This window comes from Tinamus guttatus, unplaced genomic scaffold (genome assembly GCF_059628265.1).
Source record: "Tinamus guttatus ecotype Peru unplaced genomic scaffold, ASM5962826v1 Tinamus_guttatus_pri_ptg000368l, whole genome shotgun sequence".
NCBI lineage: Eukaryota > Metazoa > Chordata > Aves > Tinamiformes > Tinamidae > Tinamus > Tinamus guttatus.
In genome coordinates this window covers 2,399,103-2,422,690 of record NW_028288902.1, presented here as the reverse complement: position 1 = coordinate 2,422,690, position 23,588 = coordinate 2,399,103, and the positions used below count along the sequence as shown (strand labels likewise).

The 23,588-nt window shown below is 38.8% G+C and overlaps 1 protein-coding gene across 3 annotated transcripts in view; it reads left to right on the top strand.

Moving 5' to 3' along the window:
* ARID2 (AT-rich interaction domain 2) overlaps nucleotides 1-23,588 on the top strand; it is a 97,789-nt gene that overhangs the window by 36,835 nt on the left and 37,366 nt on the right. For all 3 annotated transcript variants that reach the window (XM_088530372.1, XM_010224241.2, XM_088530370.1), the window contains 3 exons: nucleotides 18,562-18,695; nucleotides 19,622-19,840; nucleotides 22,824-22,891. In XM_088530372.1, the coding sequence (XP_088386498.1) occupies nucleotides 18,562-18,695; nucleotides 19,622-19,840; nucleotides 22,824-22,891 (421 nt within the window). The remainder of the gene's footprint in view (nucleotides 1-18,561; nucleotides 18,696-19,621; nucleotides 19,841-22,823; nucleotides 22,892-23,588) is intronic.

The window sequence follows — 23,588 nt, the reverse complement described above, 5'->3', positions numbered from 1 at the left end:
CCGGGGACTGAAGCAGCAGTGATTCAGGAGCAGGTTCAAGAGCGGATCAGGTGTGTCAGGTTTCTAAAATGGGGAGCAGTGGATATATTTTCCTGCTTTTACACTAATTTCTAAGGATACAAGTCTGATAGCAAGAATAAATTAATCAGTTTGGATCCTGAAGACACACATTCCAAGTGCAACTCTCACTATGTAATCTTAATATTAGGGCTACATTCTGTGGCATGTTTTTAATTAAGATATTTTACCAAATAAAGGTCTTTTTCTTTCTTTCTTTCTTTCTTTCTTTCTTTCTTTCTTTCTTTCTTTTTTTTTTTTTTTTTAATGGACTCCAAGGCTGATTAGATAGCCATCGACCCTAGTTACTAGATTAGCCAGATTAGCCATACGCTATGAGTCATAGAGGGTTTTTTTCCTTTTTTTAATTCTTCTTTGATCCTAGCCTGGTTAAGCAAATTTGAAGCTCTCTTATAATCAATTTAACTCTCCATAAAAGCCTCTATATGACAATAGCATATGATATTGCACATCTTTTTGCATTGTCAGTGAATACCTTTTTGTACTTTAAGATGTTTTTTTTCCTCACAAAATTAAGGCTCTAATTCAAGAGCACCTGATGTCTACCTCTATAATATTCACTTGTTTTCCTGTAAGTGGGTATCAATATTTCATAATATTGCATCATTTTGATGCATGTGTAGCCAAGAGTGAAACTAGTGTTGAAGCATCTTTATATAACATTTCAGACTCGTGGAGCTTTCCTGCCATGGGCAGCAATGATACAGTGATGATGTAATCACTGTTATGATAACAGATTTGTGTTGCATTCGGAAATTATTTAAATTGACTTGAATCAATTCCTAATTTCAGTTGTCAATTGTATAACCTGCATTAAGCAATGTATTTTCATCCTAATTTACATTTTATAAACTTGCAGTCATAGATATGTAGGCTGGATAAGAGTTTCCAGAGGTCCATTGACCCTCTTGCCTTCTCTGCGGCAAGATAAAGAATAGGGAGAATAATATCCCGACAGATGTGTCATTGTTCCCTATAATTATTTTGTAGACCTCAAACTTTTTAACGTGGTCAGGGTCACCGCATAGTCCACAAATGCTCATGCTGTGGGGGGTGGACTGCAAGGCTGGGCAGAAATGCGGGAGGGGATTTGCTGCTGCTCACAAGGACACTGCTGCTGACAAGTTACTTGGGAAACTTTTGGTATTACCAGAACTGGCGGCTTAGAAGGTCATGAGATACGATAAAAGCCACTTTGCAATCATCACTAACTTCCATTTCTGTCATCAATATGTTTCTTTAGTTATCTGATTCAAACACGAATACAGAAAGATCTGGAGGTTCATTCGATCAGATGGTTTTACTGCACATGTTTTATGTTCATTGCGCTACTCTAGTTGAGCAGCTACCTATCTCCTTTGGACATACATACATACCTACCTACATACATTGCCAAGCACTTCGTAACATTGCCTCCCTTATACAAATGTCACTTTAAAGTGACATAATCTATGCAAAATGAGCTGGCCTGGGGGAAAGCAAGGTGCAGGAGCAGTGCAGCCTGAGTGCATTCTGATTTTTTTCCTTTTCCCTCTCATCAGTGTTTTTAGAGTGGAGTGAAATGAGTTCTTGGTGGTCAGAGAGTGCAGTTACTAACAAGCCTGCGAAAGTCCTCACGTGAGCTCCAGCTGACAAGTTTTTAATACTGTTATTGTAGTGCCTTTAAGTGTCTGTGGGAGAAGTGACTGGGCTGTTTCTCCCCCTCCTCTCCATCATTCCCTACAATTTATAATCCTTCCTCTCAGTATTTTATTTCGCATTCCCCTTTGCATCCTATTAAACTGTAGCATGCTAAAAGTTTTCCTTGTGCTTTCTGACGGCCGTGGGCCGTAGCTGGCCCTACAGCGGGTTCGGCAGCGCGTCACCCTTCGCTGCCAGTGTGCGCGTTGTGAGCAGCAGCTTCGCTGCGCTTCGCCGCGTCTGACACCTCTGTCCTCATACTGCATGTAGCTCTTGGTAACTCTTGTATTTCCTGGCTGTAGGGAGTTTACACTTGGGGTTATTTCCTTGATATTCTTTCTGCCTCACAGTGATCCTAGTGTGCCTAAGGGAACGGGCGTGAGATGGCCCCATCTTTTCTTAAAACAGTGCCCTCCTTTTTAACCGCCTTAAATTTCTCCGTTTTTTTCCCCAGACTTTTGTGCCTAAATTGCTTTTCCTAAAACATGTCAAAATATTTACGTGTGAGATTATTTTGATGAAATATAATACATGCAATAAAAGGCCCTTTATTTTCTTTTTGAAAGTAATCTTTTCCCTTTAGTGTCCCCAGCATGCTGTTTTATAAAAGTTCATGTGTTGTAGAAACTGGCTGTGTGGAAATGAGGTTGGCTACCCGTCTTGTGTGAGTTCATTTTAATCCACCTGGCGTGCTCCTCTCCCCACGAGCTTACTGCTTTGAAAATATTTGATAACCCTTTTCACGTCGCTTCCCCGAGGGAGCCACCCGGAGTAAGACTCCTGCTGCAGGAGCTCGGCCGCGTTCTCCGCTCCAAGGCGCTGGTGTAAGGCAGGTTCAGGGCAGCCAGGAAGAAGGACCAACTTTCTCTTACACTTCAACTTCAGTGGTTTGCGGTGGTGGTTTGGTGCTGTGAGATGGCCTTTACGCTAAGGGTATGAGCAGACTTATTTATACCTGCTGTCAGCAGCCGAGTGTGTCCTGGCTGATCATTACTCCTCGCCCGCAGGCCGGTGGTTCCTGCTGCCTGTAGGATCATTCGTAAATGCTCCTTATAACTTGAAATAAACAGGCCCACTTTGTACTGCAACTGCCCTGCTCAGATGCTCGCTTTGTGAAGCAGCTGTGGCGCTTCACAGTTTTGCTCTTTGCTGCCTGTGCTGGAGCTGAGAGCCACTGCAGCAGAGCGGGATGGAGCAGCTCCCTAGGAGCCTTCCCTGCTCCGCGGCAGGGAGAATCAGCCAAAGTGGTTTAAGCAGTTGAGCTGAGGTGTTGAGTTACGCTGCCTGACAAGGCCTGAAGCCGAATCGGACTAGGCAGAGACCTGGGGGTTCCTGTGGTAGGGGGTTCTGGCCTCTGCGGTCGCTGCCGCTGTTTCTGTGCTGACCGTGTGTCTGCGTGGGCTTGTGCTGCTTGTTCACTTGTTTTCCCAGGGAGGGAGGGAGGGGATAGCCAGTATCAGCACAGGCAACGTAACTGGCAATTTTTATTAGAGGCTTAACGTTTCGTTTTGGACATACTGAAAGGTACTTCTTATTTACTAGATGATAACTTTTATTCATGTTTTCAGTCAAACTGTATTTGTCTGGAAGTTGGAATTTCTGTTTTTTTTATCAGTTAAAAGAAAATCGCTTAACTGAAACATGTCCGTGACTTAAAAATCAGTTTGTTCGGCAAGGGAAGTGCTACCTGTAGTTAGTGAGTTACAAGTTGTTCCTTGTTGTCAGAGGCCCAGGTTTCAAAGGCGTTTAATGATACAAAGAGATGCTAAGTAACAGCTTCCACTAGCACCCAGGCAGGTCCTTCGGGGCAGGTGATAGACTTGCACTGGAGGCAGGTGCCCTGTGAAGTGTTTGTGAAGATGTTACTTGGCACACATTTAATTATTCGGGCCCTTAAATACTTTTTGAAGATCTGACTTCATGTCTGAGAACTGGTGCATCTTTTATTCTTCCACGATTTTTAAAATTCATAATTATAAAAGGGAAACCAACTTTTCATGTCTTTTCATTTCCCAGTCTGTATGCGTGTTTTGAATAAAATACTCCATGCCAACTGCTGGGAAAGGCAAAGACAAGGCTACTTAGGCAAAAGTAATTTTTAAGTGAGAGAAACTGAAAAAAAAATGTATGTGAGAAAACTAAAAATATTCCAGTCACATTGAATGTGGATAATGTTGCTCTTAAAGTTGATACTCTGATGTAGGAACTTCAAATGAAGGAAAATCGAATCTTTTGGTTTTGTATTTATTTGTAATGTATTTAAATTTTCAGGCTGAGTTTCAAAAGGGAGTTTTGTGCATTTAAAGACTCATATCATAAAAACTTGTGAATTTATGGATGAAGGTGTTTCATTAAACAGGGAAGACCCATATGTTTGCAGGCACACTTGAGGCTGTGGTTGGAAATCAGTGCTTGCATTTAGAAAAAAATAGGTGACTGTTTACTGTGACCCTGTCTCAGAAGTTTGTTATTTAGAAATAATTTGAAATTCTGGTTTTGGGTTAATACTATAAAAAAATAAGAAATAGAATTTTCCTATCCTTTTCCTATTGAACTGGTTTCTCTATATCACAATTCTTAAACAAGACCACTTATTTGTATAGGATAATTCCCCCTTTCCCCCAGCCTCCTGTTGTTGGGAGGCTTGTATTATTAGTGGGGTTCCTGCTGGAGGAACCACTCAAAAAGTAACATCCTAAATTGTAACGTGACCCTGTGAGCAGGAGGCTGAACAAGGGCTTGGGTTACTTGTCCTCTCTCAAACTGTGCTGCTAGTTGGCCTAGCTTTAATGAGAGGGACATGTGAAAATCAGTTTACTTAACGAGGTGGCACAGAACTGTCGGGCATTTTCTTGGGGCTGTTGCTGATAGTATTTACATGTTAAAGGGAGCTGGTTTTATTCTGGAGACTCTAGCTCTTTGCTTGTGTATTAGTTCCAATGAGTGCATTTTTATTAATGTTTATTTTAAAAAAGTGATACAATATAGTGTTTGATTAAAGAACACTTTTCAGTTTCAAGTTTATCTCACATATTACCAGCTAGGTAACTTTCAAATATGTGTCATCCTAGAGCTTAGTCATTTTTGTTGTGCTCACTTCCCTTCTACTTCCACTCTTCTCTGAAAGATTGTGTTTGAAAACAGCCAAATACTAGTGTATTGAGAGAACCATAATGTTATGTTATCATGAAACCTTATAAACGGAGAGAGAGCTAAGAACCTGTTGTTATCTAAGAGCTAGTGTGGTGGGTTCACTCGTGCCTTACTTCGTGGGGATTCACAGAAGCTGGCAAGGAAACGGACGCTCTTCTCACTGGGCTAATATTGTGTCAAATCCTGGTCATCCTGAAGCAATTTTTTGCTTAAAAACTAAAACATTTGCTTTGATTTCGTCAAAATTGCTGCACATTTACACTTTCACATAGTCTATTCTTGTATTCACAGACACTATTATTAACCTTCAGATGAGAGGGAAGCAGAAGGAAATTTCATTTTCTCAGAATGTGTTTTTCATTGAAGGAGTTGTGTTTATTATTATTGTTGTGTTTATTATTATTATTAGTTCCTGAGTCTGCAAACAAGTCACACTAGAGAGCTTCTCTGAATTTTAGATGATTGAAATTAGCCTGAGCCCAGGTGGTTTTGCTGTTTCTATCCTTGTGAAAATCACAAGAGCAGTAGCAATGTCCCACCGCAGCTGCTGGAAATATCTGCTGTGGTAGGCTGTACCTGCAGGTCTTTAAAAGAAAGAAAAAAGGAATGAAAAGATTGATTAAGGGGAATTGATGGTTATTTAATAGAAGAGAATATATAAAGGGAGAACCCAGGTTCCAAGAGATTATTGGAAGGGGGGGGAAAAGGCAGGAAGAATAACATTTCTCCTCCTCCACCGCTCTACCTGCCCAGTTTCTTCCAAAATATATTTGTCTTCTGCCAGGCAGATTTTAAGTTTCTCATATGTAGTAGACAACTATGAAAAGCTGAATCCCTAAGAAATACCTTGGTGCATTGATAAGAATCCTAAAGGGCTCCTCTCTCCCACCCCCATTCCTAGATTTCTAGTGTGGTGCCATCATCACAGCAATGTCTGAACATCTTCAGCTCCTTCCTAAAGCAGTGTTAGATTTTACTTCCTTCTATCATGATCTTCCGAAAGCACTGGCCATTATTACTCATTTTATGTTTTTTTTTAATTATTGTTATTAGATTTGCTCTGGTTTTCCTCAGTTGTTGATAAACAAGGTGTTTCATGGGAGTAGAAAATACTGAAGTTTTGTTCTTAATTTCTTGGGTTCCTCTCAGCTTGAGTTTCTGAGGAAGTTTGTTGTTGCTGTTTTTTTACCAAGAAAGCATTGGGTCTTGGTGGAAAATTCCACTGACCTGGAGAAAAACCTTCAAACATATCAAGGCTTTAGGTGATACTAAGGGCGCCTGATTTCAGAATACTGCCTGCTTGAAGAGAAGCACCAGCATTTTGCTGTTGTCTTAGCTGGAAGCTAATGTGAAGTGTCTGTATTAATCTGTAGCCAGATCTTCTGAAAACTGCTGTTGTCTTGACCAAGTTTTCTGCACTGTTACAGCTGAGTGGAAGGGGGAGGAAATTTGCCACGTGTCTCTTCATATAGGTGCTCAAGCTTGTATAGTTGCTACTCATCACTGTATTTTTCTGAAGTTGCTTTCAATTTCTGTTTTAGAAAAGAAATCCTCCTAAAGTATTTCAATATGGAACAGAAACCATAAAGGGAAGTATGTTATTCTGCGAGGAAGAGGATAACATCTGGATTATTGACTGCAGAAATTAATAATGTTTTACTCTGTACTAGAGGCATAATTAATAATGTGAATTTGTTACTTTTTGTAACAAACTTTTGTTTTCAGTCTTAATAACCAAGTACTTGTTCTCTGTCTTCTTAAAAGACAATATATTAATTATAGAACACTTTTCTTTCCACAAATTATTTCTATTCAAAATAAAAGCAGTAAGCCTGTAAATAAGCTCTACCAGGCTTAACCAGGATTTGAAAAACCTGGTCAATCCACAGTGAAGGATCAGATTTTATCTTCTCTAAATCCCAGGCCACCAGTAAGGACTCAGTAGCTTCCAAGTCATTTCTAATACTTAATGTCTGAATACTATTAATATTTTCTGGTTTTTAGTCATCCTGTGAAAGAATACAATTCCTCTGCCAATATCTTTGACATCCTCTGCTCAGATTTTAAATAACCTTACAGTCCAAGTATTTTTACCAGATACTTCTCAGCAGCATTCTCATTTATCAATTTGTTAGGTAAAAGTTTGTTTATATCTTATTTCTTAAATATTCAAAATTGTCTCTCCTCCCTTTAAAACAATTTGCAGCGATTATCTTTAATGCTCGAGATGGATATTTCTCAACAGGAAATCTCATCTTTGGGCTTTATCTGTCTTTCCCATGCCGTTTTGTTCTGTCTCTTTTATCTTTGTGTGTGCTCTGATGCCTCTGCACTAGTTGCACAAACCAATGCAAAAATGCTTTTAAATGTTCGTACTTACATTGCCATTGGCAATTTTAAGGTCTTCTGCTAAGGAACTACACTACATTTACCTGTCAGCTTTCTCCATTCCGGATCAGAATTTGTGTTAAGTCAGAGACTGTCTGGGTAGCATTGCTCTAGATGTGTCTGTCTTAGTAAATTAAGTGTGCCTGAGGCTGATTGGCCCAAAAAGGCTCAAATCCATGGTTTTAGCCCCAAAACAAGGTGGCTTTGCCCACACTTCCCTGGCCAAGCATGGCTCATGAATCTGCCTATGATTTGTTCGTGAGAGCACTAAGTGGCCTGGGCTGAATGAAACTGTTTCAGGCTCCCCCCTAACACTTCAGTAGGCAGCTCCTTTGCATGTATGGGAATTTGCTTTGTTAATAATATTAGGTAAGCAGCTTATACATCTTCAGACAGCTAAATTGATAGGTTGCCTCTTTATCACCATCTCAAAATTCATACTTGGCTCTGTTCTCAGAATGCATTGGGATCCTCACCAAGCCCTGAACAACCAAATGTTGCTCCTTGATGGAAAGATGTAAAATGAGTCAATAATTATTTTGGTTTCTGTCTGACCATGCATGTTAAAGCATACAGGTATTTCTAAACTGCTTGCATTCCTTCTTATAAGCTAGTGTCTGGTGAGATGCTGAGGCAACAAACAAGACTCTTTCCCAAACCAGCTTTTTCTTTTCCCTGTAGAGCTTCGATAATTTATGTTCCTATTGTGCAGAATCCCAGCAGGGGCTTCTTAATCAGATATTTGTTTCCATTCTCACTTTTTTGATGAATATTTGATCCGCTTGGTAAAGCGTTCAAGAATTAATTTATTTTCATATTTTTGTTTGATTTACCACATGCATAGGAACATGTAAACTATCACATTTACTTTGATTTTGTGGTCAAAGTGTGGAATGCAGATTAGCAGAGAAATTGTAAATATATTTTAATTGCAGGAAAAGGCTGATTCCTAAGATGAAGGTGGAAAAGCCCAAATGTTACAATGGCTGAGTCAATGCAGAATCCAACAGTGAAATTGCAGATAGTCCTGTGACGTGAAAACATGATATGGCAGTCCATTTAATGTAGACTTTTAGATTCAGTAAATTTAATAAACAAGCATTAGAAATCAATTCTATCTTTTTTTCTTCCTTTTATGCTTTTATTTAGTAACTGAGCTGAACAAAGTTGGAAGAAGTATCGCTGAAATGCTTGCTCTGGGGTCTGGACCACTTGCCAGGAATCTAGAAAACTCAGACTGCTGCTTTTATGAGGAGATTCAAATCTACCATTACTGTTTTCTAGAATAGTTTCCTTCTACCTTTGTCAGTCTTCTTCAGGGAATCCTATCTGCCCTTCTTGTCAAAGTAGCAAAGTGTAGATTAACAGGAGAGAAAGGAGGAGAAAAAAAGAAGTCTGACCCATTTCCACTAATGCAGAAACTTGTGTGGCCATGCAGGGTCCAGACTTTGAAGCTTCATGCTAAAAACCCCCTGTGTATTTTGCATTAAGAGTGCTTGAATGTTGCATAGGCAACAGTTATTGGCATAAAATATGCAAATGTAAGGAATTACAGGATTTTTTTTGTTGTTCGTTAAGTCAAGAGAGTAGGTATTTTTCTGTTTGTCTTTTCGCTGCAGTTTTGAAAAAATGTTATTTTCCTAAATTTTAGAACCATGTGTAAGATAACTATTTGTAGCTGAAAGGAGGGAAGTAAAGCTTTGCAGATGAGGCAGATTTAGCAATTTTTTAGCAATTAGTTTGCTGTTTTGGGTAAGTGTGTAATTGTAAGTATGTGACTTCAGTGAGAATATTCACATATTCTGTGCAATATTTTGCTAGATAGGGTTTTATAGGACACATATATTCTGGACAGAACAAAAAGTCTATAAGTAAGGATTTGAAAAATCCAATTCTCATTTTCCTTAAAACACTTAGTGAAATGCTGCTTTGAAAGTGCACAAGGAAAGAGATGTTATTTTTGTTGTTCAAATTGTTGTTAATGAAGTTATGAACTAAAGCCAACAGGGAATCACCTCCCTAATTGTATGTACGACACAGGCCAGTTTGCCCCCTTGTAGAACATGCTTGTGAAGGAATGAATGTGCACAGGCAATTTTCATTTTGGGATTTGTCACTGCACTTAGTGACCTAAATAGTATCCAGTGAATGCAGGTTCCGAAACACTGTTCGGCTCCTTCATGGCAAGCCCTGCTCTTTGTTGCTGAGACTGTATAGCAAATTCCCCCGCTTGAATGTGTTATTCGCTCCCGGCTTCGTGTTGCGTTCGGAAGTACTGGAAGCCGTTGCATTAACTCCCATCCTACGGTGCCATTCTGGATTACAGGCCGTGCTGTGGGCAGGTGAGCGGTGTGGGTGACATTAGTCATTGTGACTTGCTGTGGACTGGTTGCTGTACTCGGAGCTGTGATTCCTGGTGCTTGCTTCCATCAGTTATGAGCACGTGTTGCCGTTTACAGCAGTGCATATTCACTGTACAGACACTTCTGTGTCCAGGCACTGGGGGTTGAATCCAGGTGGTGCTGTGGTTTCTTTTCAAAACAGAGTAACGGCTGGAGGTGTTCCGGAGTTCGTGAGCATGTCTAGGGGATTCTCATGTCTTGTTTGAAGAACTAAATCCAGACTAGTGACAACTTGATGAGCCATCATCCTCAACAGTTACAGACTAAACATAATAAGGGGAAGATGAATATTCCTGGGAATTGTCTTTGTGGATATGTTAATTTCTGAGATACGGACTGGAGAACAGACCCTATGAATAATGGTGCAGCTTGGCTATTCCTGGATGTGAAGCCTGTCAGATGCAGGGAAGCAGCTGCTGAAGCAGTAAGAGGTGATGCTGTTTTAGGACTGTTGCTGGCAAACTGAGAATGCAGTACAGGAGTTGGAGAAAGCAACTGTGGATTCATTTTCAATTAAATTAAAACATAAATAAAACTAAGCCTGTAAATGAAGGATCTTGATTTTGAAAGAGCAGGCATTAATAAATTTTGGCACTACTTACAATATAGTAAACCAGAATTTGACTGCTTAATTGTCAGCTAGGCCCCCTTCTTTCCCATGCCATATAAAGTCACAGAGTTGTCAGGATTTAAGATGTTTGGGAGGAAAGTAAAAGAAATGCAGAATTAGCACAAGGGTTTTATTTTAACTTTAGCTACTATTTTGACTAAAAATCATCATGGTGAATGAAACTTTTCCCTTATTTTATTAGGACTTCTCCACCACAAAGGCTTCCTCTTAACTTAGAGACAGTCAAAAGCATCTTGCTGTTCTGTTCACTGGGGCACAGTGAATTACCCCAGGATTTGTTGGAGCTCTCAGGAGTGCAATTTCTTGAGAGATTTGAAACTTCTTCCCCCTGCTGTCCCAATCTCTTGAAGCTGCACCCCAGCATTCACGCTTAAGCTGACTGGCAAATGTGTTTTCTTCTCTTTAGAACATTATTAGAATTAAAGTAAAAAAAAAAAAAAAAAAAAACTTGTGCTATAGAACTTATTTTCAGTGATTTTAATTCTCTTTATTTTGACCTAGAGGGCATTGACTCTTCCATCTTTGTTGTTGTTGTTAAGTCTAACAAAGTGAAACTACTGAGATTGCTGATGCTCATAAACTTTACCCTTCTTTTACTACCAGTGTAGGAAACATTTGCCCGAGCAGGGATTCAGAAGTTCATTAAGGAGCGCATTTGGTTTTCTTCTTGTAAAGGCTTTTGACTAAATATGAAGTTTTAGCCAAGTTAGGAGTAAAGCATAAATTGGCTTGTCTATCATGTAATCTATGTGGTCTGTGTTATAAAATACGTTAACACATTTAAATTTGAATTGCAATGCATGTGATCTTTGTAATCTTTGTTTACATGTGAGTCTATCAGAACATTCACTGGATTACGTGGAACCCGGACGGGGCCTTCCAGGTTTGCTCGCAGCGCGTGCCGCGGTTTGGTGCGGGCGGCAGCGTGGAGGCTGGAGCGTCCCGACAATGCTGCACGTGCTGAGCCGTGTCCCGCTGTGCGGAGGGCACAAGAGCGGCTGGATGTGCCGCCGCTGCTGGCTGTTCCCGAGTGTCCGGCCAGCCGGCCAAGCACAGCGAGCCGCAAGTCTGAGTCCCGTGGGAAGGGCTTCCCTGGGCGCTCCACCAAGGGGCTGGGTTTCAGAGGCAGGGAAGAAGCAGGGAAGGGGGAACCACAAACACTGTCTTGAAGCATTTTGATGCAAGCACCCATCATTAGAAGCGTTGGATGTGACCGCTCAGTCAACCGTGGTCTCCTCGGGGTCAGGGAAGAGGGCGCTGAAAAGGCTGCTGATGACCCTGGTGAGACACTTGCACGGACATGAGCTTCAGGCACTTGGTCCATGTACGCTAGAGGCGTGAGCGGAAGCTCAGAGTGGGCTGCAGGATGAGGCGTTGGCAGGAGCTGGTGACATTAAGGGACTGTGAACCCTGCAGAGAGAGGGGTTCACAGAGCAGCTTCCCCTGGCGAGCAGGCCGGGTTGGGGACACTGGGGTAGCCCTGGCAGCCGCCCGGGTGCTTGGGGGCTCCAGAAGCAGCAAGTGCTTCGGCCTGGCAGGAAGCAGCCGTCTCTGTGATTAAAATGCTGTCTGCTGTCATCAAAATGTATGAACGCGTCATGTGTTCAAATAGCTGCAGGAAGCAAGATTGATGAGGTAGGGCAATTATTTATTGTCTGGCAAGGATGTTACTGTGGCCTTTTATCGGCACCACAAGTTTTACCTTGGGAAGAATTCACTTGCGGAACTGGGCAAACCACATGGGAGTGCAAGGACCGATGTGTACCTAGGAGGTATGTCCCTGGAAACTTGGGCAGCATTCACTTTTTTAAGTTGCAAATCTTAAAATAGTGTGCCATTATTTGGATCTCCATTAGCACCTTTATTTTCTTTTTTTTTCTTTTGCCTTCAATATTTTTGTAGCTGTTAATGTTTGGGTCAAGTGTGGATTCTTGCTCTGAAAATTTTCCGTTCGGGCTACTTCATAGTGCACCATGAGTTGCTGTGTCTCTTTAAGCCCAGATTAATGTCACATAGGTGCAGAGGGAGGCAGTATGTGGTGATTTTTACTTAGAGGGGCCAAAGCCAGAAGATAGTCGTGTGAAGTCCTTATCACATTAAGCACTTTGTTTCATGATTGTCTGGAAGGATGTTACTGCTGATAGGATGGCGAACGGGGCAGCGGGAAGAGTATGTCTATTTTCCTTAGTAGTGGGAAGTGTTGGAGCAAACAGGATTGTTGGATGCTAATGCCCTTAGCTCCCTGTAATATTGCTTCCCGAAAAGGCTCGGGAAGGATCTGCTGGAGGCCTATGATAGAAAAGGTAGCAGCTTTTCATTTAGCTGAATGCAAACGTAAGGAGGATGAGAGGTGATGCTACCTTCTCTGCTGTTTCAGGCACTGGTTCATAAGGGCCTGACGAACCTACTGTGTCCTGAGGTAGCGAGCCAAAATAGCCGAGTAAGCCCGATGCTTAACAGTGATCTGTAAAGGAGGGGCACAAATAGTAAGTGAATAGAAAGTATGTAGCAGACTCCAAATTCTTGTTCAGAGGCCATAGTAACCTGGAAGTCTAAATCCCTTCTGATACCGACTCTCTGTTTTGGAGAGAAGATTCCTAAAGCACCATATGTGTTCCACAAATCATAGCTCGAGAGTTCATTGTTCCCTATAAGCCCCTTGCACACAATCACCCGAATTTGTAGTCCTGAATAATTTGGTAGTAAATTCTGCAGGCCGCTAAACTTTATCTAGTCTAGTCTTCCTTAGTACTTCCTATTAGTACTTATTCCAAGTGTCAGAAAACAAGCATGAAACTTTTTTTGAATTGCAAGATATGATGGTGTTAAAATAAATATTTCTAATGGACAAAAGTATTCACTATCTTCAAAAAAAATTACTTTTCATATGAGCCTGAATGAAACAAAAGAATGTATTGAAACTCTGTCACAGGAACAAAATGGATAATACGTACATTTGAATTTCAAAAAGAGTTCTTTATATTTTTAATTTCCAATTCAGAAGATCCTTAAAAGAACTAAGCCTTCATAAGGCACAAAAACTACTTGCTTTTCAGAAACCGCCCAGCCCTCACATGTCTCTGCCTGTCGTTGTTGTTCTCCTAGGTTTTAGTACTTTCTCTGCCTTGCAGTTAAAAATGGTAAGCCTCTCAGAATAGAGATGTGATCCAGACTGAAAGGAGGGGGTGGCTGTGAACTGGCAGGGCACCCTTTGGCTGCTGCAGTATTTTGGGTTGTATGTGCATGGGGCTGACGTTGCTTTGAGGTGCCATGCTCATGGTTTTGGGCACAGCCCCTTCCAGGCTATGTACAGGAGGGAGTTTTCCTCACTATTCCATCCTCATCAAGGCCTCCACACAGTCTTTTTTTCCTGCAACACAGCAGTTTTTTTCCTCAGAAGCCACTGAAACTTTTATACACCATATATATTGCTTGTTTCACAGTTGAATTCTGGTCCTTCATTAAACTTAATAGTATTAGTTTGTTTCATACATACATACATTAGTAAGGCTTTATGCATAGCAACTCCATCCTTCTTTCAGGACTTAGTCATCCAGTTGATATTTGAATTGAAAGAGAAAAGACTGGCAGATCTAGAACTCCGCTATTACTATCAGCAGCCCATGGCCCTGCTGAACGGAGGAAGCCTCTTGAATTTCTGAAATCCCTTTCTGTGATCAAAGTATGCATTTCCAGTCTATAGTTACTGATCTAAGTTGCTTTGAAACTTGCATGCATGAGATTACTCTTTTATAAAACTATCTGTGATTCTGTGATGGTAATTTAGAAGCTCTTGCACAACTGTTTCTCGGTAATAGAGAAGCTCATTTATTATATGTCAACTATTCTACTGTTTGTATGGTAGCTGCATGCAGACTGGCAAGATTAGAATTTAAAACTAGTAAAGTTCGTTTACAAGCTAATTTGCCAGGGTCCTCCTCGGTGCTAAAATTCAGGTGATTCCCTGCAGTAACCAAAAAGAGAGTGTGGAGGATGGAGGTCTGCGAGTTGTCTGTAAACAGTCAGTAAATGTGCGGCACTGAGGAGTCAGCCTCAACCAGCCTGTTTCAGTTTGGTTTTCCCCATAGAAATTCAGTGACAGAGGAAAACTCCATGGATTCAGAAATAAGGAAACATCCTCCCTCCAAGCTAGCTGTTTGTAACAGGAGTAAGGGGCAGGGAAGGTGTTTCTGTTGCATTTTCTTGGTGCATTTTCTTGGGGTGTCTTTTTTTTTGGTCTCTGTGAAGGGTGCTTTCAAGGTCTTTTTCTTGATTGTTTTATTCTCAACAAGCTCTAAGACAAGTTTGAAGCAAGGCAGAAACAGAGGAAAAAGAGGGAGTTCTTTGCAAAGGGGGGGCTTTGGCACCCCAGTGACAACTAAGGGGGTTTAGAGTTTAAAGGGGGTGAGGCTGATGCTTGCTTTGGCATAGCGAAAACCTAGGTAATCGCCCGAGGTGGTTCTTGATTCTAGTCTTGTATTCCTATGACATGCTACGTAGAGCATTGAGGATAACTTTGAGAGCTGTCAATATCAGAAAAAAATCACTTAAATTTACAAAAACCTTCTATTTTTCTGCATATACTTGTGTTTTTTTTTTCCTTAAATGCCATACCTTCTAGTCAGAGTAGGAAACAATGTAATTGTTTGCTTTCAGACAGGGAAGAGGGGGAATATATATATATTTTCAAATATATTCAAAACATTTTAATAAAGTAGGTATTAGCAGAGGAGGAGGTCTAGGATATTCATATTATGCGGCTCTTCTGGGATATGGATTTAATAAAAATTCAGTATTTAAAAGTATTTTTTAAAGTATAGATTTTTTTAATGCTTTGTATAGGGCATATTTTAAAAATACTTAAATAAGCTATTTATACTAGGTAGAATGGACAAGTCCAGCAAAAGGAGTAGACTTACGAAGGCCTCCCCATTTGCGGAATGGGCTCGCTAAGGAGCCGGAGTGAGAGGGCTGCTCGGAGGGGAGGCAGGGCCCAGCTGCCTTGGCTGGGCAGTGCTCAGGAACACACACGTACATGGACACCTCTTGAATTGGTGGGACTTAGTCATAGGTTGGATTAACCTGATTCAGGACGTGATGCAGTCAGTATCTTCTCCTTGGAGTATCTTTTGCTCAATTTCAGTGGCTTTTGGTGATCTCCTAAGTATGGATCACAGCCTATGTTTGTGTTTGTTAGAGAAATCAGTTCCGGATATTTAGGTTTTCTTGTGACTTAGTATCCAAAGTCAGGCTAGTTGTGCGAAGTCACCTTCTCAGCGTTGCTCCCTTCAGTGACCCTGCTCACTCAGTCACACCCTGAGGAGAGACCCTGGATTTACTGAACAGTCTCACAGGCAGCAGCCCCGGCCGGCTGGCGCTGGCGCTGAGCAGAGTTCTGCAGTGCGGAGGCACCGACGGGGGTGCCGGGGCCTTGCGCTTTATTTACTGTCTGCGAGCGACCAGTGCTTTAACTGAAAAGTGCTGGAATTATTCCCAGGTTCATGTGGACAGGGAAAACTGGAAACACTGGGTTCTAAATTGATTTTCACTTATTTCAGGATCCTGCATGACTATGTTCTGTCTTGCAAAATCAGAAGTCCTTAGTGAGTTTCTTAAAACTGCCTATCACCAGCTGGGAATTCAGCTTTCAGAAAGCATAAGCTGTGGGTATTTTTTTCAGTTACCAACATTTTTCTGGGTTCAGAATGGTCAGAATAGGGTGGAGACAATAATGGGAATGTAGATGTACACAGTGCAAAGGCAAAAGAGAAAGGCAGAAATGAGCACACCTGGCACAGGAAGAAAAAGATACTCTTAGGTGATTTCAAAGCAAGGATTCCTGGCTTTAAGAAATGGAGATGAATGTTTTAACATGGTGAATGATGTTTTGTAGCTGTGTTAGGGTGTAAACACAGTTATTCTGAGAAACCAATATGGTAGGCTGTGGAAGGCATGGGGTCATGGGCCAAATAAGGTTATATATAATTATATAAAAAGCTTTTTTTCTATGTATTATATATCAGAAAAGTTAATATATATTTGTGTGTGTGTATATATATTTATCAGGAAAGTTAATACAGCTAGAAGCTACATAGTTGCAATATATATGTACTAGTTGTATTAACTTTTAAAAAGTTACTAAAAAATGTTTATGAAGTGATACTATGGAAAATGAAAATTCTCTAATTGCCCTGAGTTTTGTGATTGTGTATTCAGTGTTAGGCATCATTCATTTGTAAGATGCTTCATTCAGGGCTATGAGAAGTGATTTTTTTTTTTTTAAATAAGCCTTGGATCCTAGCAGATAATAAAGTAGTATAATGCTTTGTGGGTTGACTTCTTTTTAGCAAAATATAGTAAGGAAATAAAACAATACTACAGTTATTTAAATACTCTGGTCTTAGGCTCTCTAAATAATCATGTTGATGTAACAGTCAAATGATATTTTTGTGTGTGGCTTTTTTTTTTTTTTTTTTTTAGTTAGAGTAGTGTCGCTGATATTCATGCTAGAGTTGCCCTTTGCCATATATATAAATTATAAATTGTATTTGGCTTTAAACTTTGCATTTAAAGCTCAAGAGAAGAGAGAATGGGGACTAGAGGGGAATGGGAATGAAGAGAAAATATTAGCACTGATATTTAGAAAACTGGATAGGGAAATGTTGAGTTGTAAGTTCAGGAAAATTATGAACAACTTATTTTTCTACATTTTTGGTTTTTTAAATTGGTATCTCAATAGTATAAATGAACATTTTTAGTGTAAAGTAAAAAGGATAGTATTAAAATACGGTTTCTCATCGTTCGGAATCTCTAAACCAAAGTGATACTACAGTGAGCATTTCTGCTGACCCCTTAGCTCACCCCAAAAATGCAGGTAGTGAAGAGGATGCTGTGACAGTGGGTCACGTAGCAGCAGTACGTACAGCTGTGGTGTTACTCTGAATATCCTGAGTGCCAGTTGGGCACAAATCATGGGTGTGTGGTAGGGGGCATCTTCACGTGCCCTGCTCACCCTTCAACTTTCTTCCTCCTTTAGGCTGATTCAATTCCATAATGTACTTTTTTCTTACCAAATTTACTAATATTCCAAGATTGTGATTATGTCACTGAGGCATCACCCTTGTGAAGTAATTAGTCATTTAATGCATGTGAAACTTTTCCCTAAACTGAATAACTGAATGTGGTTTTCTTGCTGTTAAATACTTAGTCTGTCTGATTCCTCAAAAGCTAATAGTTTTAGTGTCCTTTGACAAAAATGATGCTACAAGTTTGTTCTTTTTCTTGAGATAGTGAATAGTTTTAGAATATATGAGTAGGAAGGTAAACCTTTTAAATGATCTCCTGATTTCCTGATTACATAATATTTTAAGTGTGATTTAATTGACTTGTTATCATCAGTGTTTGACACCATGAATGTTTGTAAATGTGAGCAGCTTTACAATTTTTAAATGAAGAATATTGAAAGTATATGTGAGTGTAAAGTTAAGATGATGGCGGGCATTCCAAGTTTATTTCATAAGTTGAGCTATAAAAAGTTCTAAAAGGAGTACTTTTTAAAGCTAATTTAACGTTAATAAATAATTTACCAAGGTGATTAACTGTACATTTGGTATATACAGCTTGTGTTCTTGAGGTCTCTTCTAGTATAGTCTGTTGTGGTTATAGTTCACTTTGCTTTTTCTGCAGGGTACAAAAGGATTTCCAATAGTCGTTAGTTGCAGAATTCCTGAATTATTGCCTTCACTATATCTAAATTCTTACCCGTTTATAATAGTTTGGGGTTAGTATATTGTTTCTCTTTAGATCAGGCTAGAAGTAAGTGGTTTCCTGGACTTGACTTCAGTATGTTTATTGTTAAACTGTGCAGGATGCTTTCTTATGGAGCCTCCACCTACAGGTTTATCTTGGGTTGCAAATGAAAATTCTTACTTGGGGGAAAATATAGGCTCAGTCACAATATTTCTTAATGGGTTGTAATTTAGTGAGGGATTATTATTTGTAAATATATATATATAAAATCAAATCTAAATCCATAATTCCACAAATTTACATTTTCTGTATCAATCGTTGTCAATCTGATTCGTGCTCTGTGTTTCATATTAGTTTGATTATTGCTTCTAGTAAATCTCCATGCTTGTACAGTTTATTTCCTTTGACAGTTCAGCTCTTGCAGGATGGACTATTTAGTTATACTATATATATTCAAAATCTTTGATTTCTTTATTTCAGCTATCTAGAAAAGTATGAGAAAGTCCATCATTTTGGGGAAGAGGATGATGAGGTACAACCAGGCAATCCAAAGCCACAACTTCCCATTGGTGCAATTCCAACTTCATATAACTACCAGCAACACAGTGTGTCAGGTAAAATTTTGAGGTGGGGGGAAAAAAAGCTATTTTTTTCCCTTTTATATTTTGGGACATGGTACGACAAGTAATAGCTTAATTTACAATATTACAATTTACAATATTACTAAATTTACAATATTACTAAAACTATGAAATGTACAGGACACTTACATTATTAATTTACATGCAAAAACTTTCTACTGTGAACCAAAATAAAACAAATACAAAAATCCATGAGCTGTTTCACTTCTTTGCAAAAGCTTTTCTTTCCAATTAGAAGGACTAAGTAGTTTGTGTTGAAGCAACACCTCCTGAAAATTCACAAATTTTATTTCTGTCAGATTAATCAGATACTCGATTTGTATGTTTGGCTCTGCAGAGAAATGATTAATTAAACTTTAAAACCTGAGTAACCAAACCTGTATATATAAGGCATTCAGAATTACATCCTTGTAATTTGAATGAAATGAAAGTATGAATCTTGAAAAGAACCATAAACAAATCTGAAGCCAGTGGATTTTGTGGAATAGAATTGTAATTAGTTCTGTAGAAAATAACTCAAAATTATGTTACAACTCAATTCTGCTTCAATTAAAAGTGTGTGGTTTCAAAGCTATGCTCTGGGAGAAGAGACTACAGTGTTGCAGTTGGGAGATGATGAAGGAATTTGTATCTATCTAGACAGGTACACAACTATGTAGAGTGTCCTTAGCATTCTGGTCAAAGACTGAGAGAATAATGATAAAATCCTGTAAAAGCTTGTTAAAACTTTGAAAAACTTTGTAAAACTAATGAAATACTGTAAAAACACACAATGCCTTATTAATAAACTGTTTTTTCTTATTTGTCATTCATCATGATATTGCTTAGTGTATCATTTGAATATTAATTTCTTCGTTTAGCTGTGGAAACATTGTTTTAACCTTTTTTTCCTTTTTTAGATTTCCTTCGACAAAGCTATGGGCTGTCTATGGACTTTAACTCACCAAATGACTATAATAAATTGGTGCTTTCACTGTTATCTGGACTCCCAAATGAAGTGGACTTTGCAATTAATGTATGTACTCTTCTTTCGAATGAAAGCAAGCATGTCATGCAGCTTGAAAAGGACCCTAAAATCATCACTTTATTGCTCGCAAACGCCGGGGTGTTTGATGACAGTAAGTATTTACTAACATTTTATGCAACAGAAACAGTTCTTGCTTGTAGCATCTTTTTACCTCTTTACCTTTTACCACAACCCTTGATAGTCAAAATGTTAAGCTTATTGCATTACAAAGTACTTAAATACCTAGCTTGGCTTTATATCTCCACAACCATAGCTTACATCTGAGTCAGAACAATTCAAATACATTTTAAATTAGGTAATTTAAAACCGTATCATATGGTAGTGTAAAGAAATGTAAGAATTAGTTTCTCATTAGTAATTTGAATTAAGCAAGATGCTAAAATTCACAACATTGTTACATTGTTTCCACTGATTCTAATACTTGAGTGTTTTCTTCTGAATTTGTAGGGCCATATTTTGTTTGCTTTTTAAATACTCTTGGTGGCAATCACAAAAAATGAAAGTCTAAAAACAATGACCCACTAAATATTTTATTCTGGTGTTTCCACTTTCAATTCTGTTGAAAGCTAGAAAACAATGTCACGGAATAAGTTATTTTACTCTGGCTTTTACAAATCCTTAATACATCAGCACTTCTGTTTTTGAAGAGAGTCTGTTCCCCAAAAAAAAATTTTCAGTAAGTTGAATTAAATTCTTCTGTTTGAAGTACTCAGTGTGGCCTCCATGCCAGGTTGTTCCTTGAGAATTCCTTGTCTGCATTTCTTTCTAGAAGAGAAGGAAAAAAAGTTAAGCTAAACCACACTCAGATCATAAAAGCCTAGGTCCTATCTCACAGTCATGGGGAGAAAGTACTTGTCCTGATCTTTGATACTGCTGTATTATTGCTGTAATAAATTGCTGAAATAGGCATTTTTATAGCTGCAAAGCGTTTAAGCCTGTGAGTGCAGCTGGTCAGTTGCGTTTGCTGAGTGTAAATCTCCTTTGCATGTGTAAGCATGAGCACAGTGAGGTACGTCAGATTTGTTTTTTAAAATGCAGGGAAGAACCTGTTCAATCCTATATGCCACTGTCTTGTGTTATTGTATTTTTACCTAATGATTCGTAGCTATTTTTTTTTCCATATTTTTGGTGGTTTGGTTGGTTGTTTCTTAGTTTTACAGTGTTGCACTAGCCCAGCTTTTTCTGCTCTTGAGTTTTTGGCTTGTGCCCAAGCCCTTCAGACATGATTAGGTCTCAATCATATGATAGTCTGTAGCCAGCCCAGTCACAAGAACTAGGAAAGAAAATATCTGAAGGGAAACTGAAGTTCACCTTAGTGCACCTTCATTAGGGATTGCAGGATGCAGCCTTCTTTTTGGCATATTTTGTTGCCTCTCCACTGTTTTTGATGCAACTCTCATGTACTTAGGTTTTTGTAAATAGAATTGAAGCAGGTTTTATGCTGTTATTCCATGATTTCTTAGATGGTACAAAAATTGACGATGCCTTCCTAGATTCAGAATTTGGTCTGCAAGCCCATAGTTGTTGTTCCATAACTGTCCTGTGTAAGTGGGTTTTGTACTGAAAAATACTTGGCATAGAGTCCAAGAGGGGTGACAAGCATGTAATGGACTTGCTCTTTTTATGTAATACATCCAGAGATCCAATCTTCTGCAGAAACCTAGGGAACATCTAGCAGCTTTAGCGCTTTCCCCTTGTTCCCTTGGCTTTTGCCAGTGGTAGTGGCAGGCTGTAGTTCCAGGAGATGCTGCAGTTTGGCACTGAGACCCATTCACATTCCAAGTTCCTCAGCTGTCATCACTCACACAAGATGCTCTTATCTGTTGCCTCCTGAAATCTGTTGCTTCTTAGAGCAGAAGTGGAGTGTTTTGATGTTTCTTATAGTTTGGTAAGCCTGCAGGTTTTATTTTTATTTTAGATTTTCAAACTACTTGGGAAAAACTGGGAGAAAGGAACTGCGGAGGTAACATGTTTTTACTGCATGAAGCATCAATTTTAATGTTTATGTGCTTTTATATTATAAACGATGATAAATCTGTACAGTTGGTGATTAGTTTAGTATTTAATCTGTGAGTAGCCAATTTAAGTTGGTATGAAAATACTGTCATGGTGATACAGTAATATCAGGTGTAAATAAATGATAACTTTGTTTTATTTGAAGTTAATATGAGTTTAAGGTCTGTCTCATCTGTAATAAAGGTTATATCATTGTTCATATTTATAATATAGTGTTTCTATGTAACAAGAAAAATAGAGCTGCTTAGACTTTCTTTATTTTTTTTTTCACTTGCTCTGAGATGACAATTACATTGCATGAGATAGAAGAGCCCTGAGATTTGTGAGAGATGCAGCATCTTAAATGTGCAGTACTACAAAAACCTAGAATTTTGATTCTGTAAAAGTTGAAAGTTAGTTTAGTCTTTTAAGACTAACATTGAAGTATTTTGCTCAAAATAATAAATTGTTATGAAGCAGAATATTTGAGAGAAACTTTGTGCCATCAAATCATTACAGAACCTTTGCAGGACAGTTATTTTTACATGGACTGAATCCTGTATTTGCTCCTTTAAGGACTGAGGGGCTAGAATAGGTGTGATAGCGCTCCACCAAACATCCCAAAACAGCCATTACTCTTCCCAGGTAAATATTGACACTTGCAATTGAGTGATGTCAAAATCTTGCTGCTACTCTTGTGGTTTTCAGAAAACATTAGTGACAGTTTGCTGAATAATAATAATAATAAAGCGTTTAAAGCTAATCCTGTGCAAATGGAAGACGGTTGCTGTTGCAATACTGAGTCATCTTGACTTCCCAAGAAGTAGTACAGAAAAAACTTTAGAGTTTTTTCACAAGCTAGTCCATTTCTTATGCCTCTATTTAAGCTGCAGAACTGCAGTAACAGTTAAGTGGCTGTAGAATTTCAGTGGTTCATATCATTTAGTACAGGATTCTCCTAAGGAAAAGGAGATACTGGGGTAGTCTAGTATTTTCAGTCCTTAATGGATTTATGGATGAGAAAAAAAAATCAAAATGTACAAAATAAAATTTACTGAACTTTCTTTTTATGATTAAAGCTTTAGGATCATTTTCTGCTGTATTTGGAGACGAATGGAAGGAGAAAACGGATAGAGATTTTGTTAAGGTAATTTAAAGAATGTTGAAATATTTTGCACTGTGTATGATGGGTATCAAATCCTCTAAAAAGAAAAAAAAAGACGTTAAGATTTATTAGCATATGTATTTTGAACTAGTCTCAGTTTTGTTCCTTTGAATTAAATGCAATAGGACAGTAAATCACAGTTATTGTAAAATGTGTGGTTAACTAGGAAGAAAAGCCCTAAGAAAAGGTAGGGGTAGATAAGGAGAAAAGAGGTTTCAGGTTTCTTCTTATAAGAAAGCTGAAGTGTGTGTGTGAGAAAAGCTGTTTGTGCAGCATTTAGCCAGGAAAGAAAATGCTGTTCGTTTATTTGTTTTTAGTGTTGGGATCAGTAAAAACATTCCTAGTTGTGAAAATATTAAGCACAAGAAACACAGGGCAAATTCAGTTAAACTATTTTTGCACAAGGTTTTTTTTAAATCTTTCCACTAGAGGGCATGATCTACTATACTAGGAATGATTTACTCAACTAGAAATGAGTAAAAAATAAAACCAGAAGTTGTTTTGTATAAACATTCAGTCTTTATTCTAGATGAGCATTTTATGGCAAATGAGAACATGAAATATATCTAAAAGACGTTTGGCATTCTAACAACTCTCTTGAATAGAGTTTCAAGTAGTGATTTCTCTGGCTAAAACAGGAGAAAGATTTAAAACCTATTTTGATAATGTATGCTTTTTA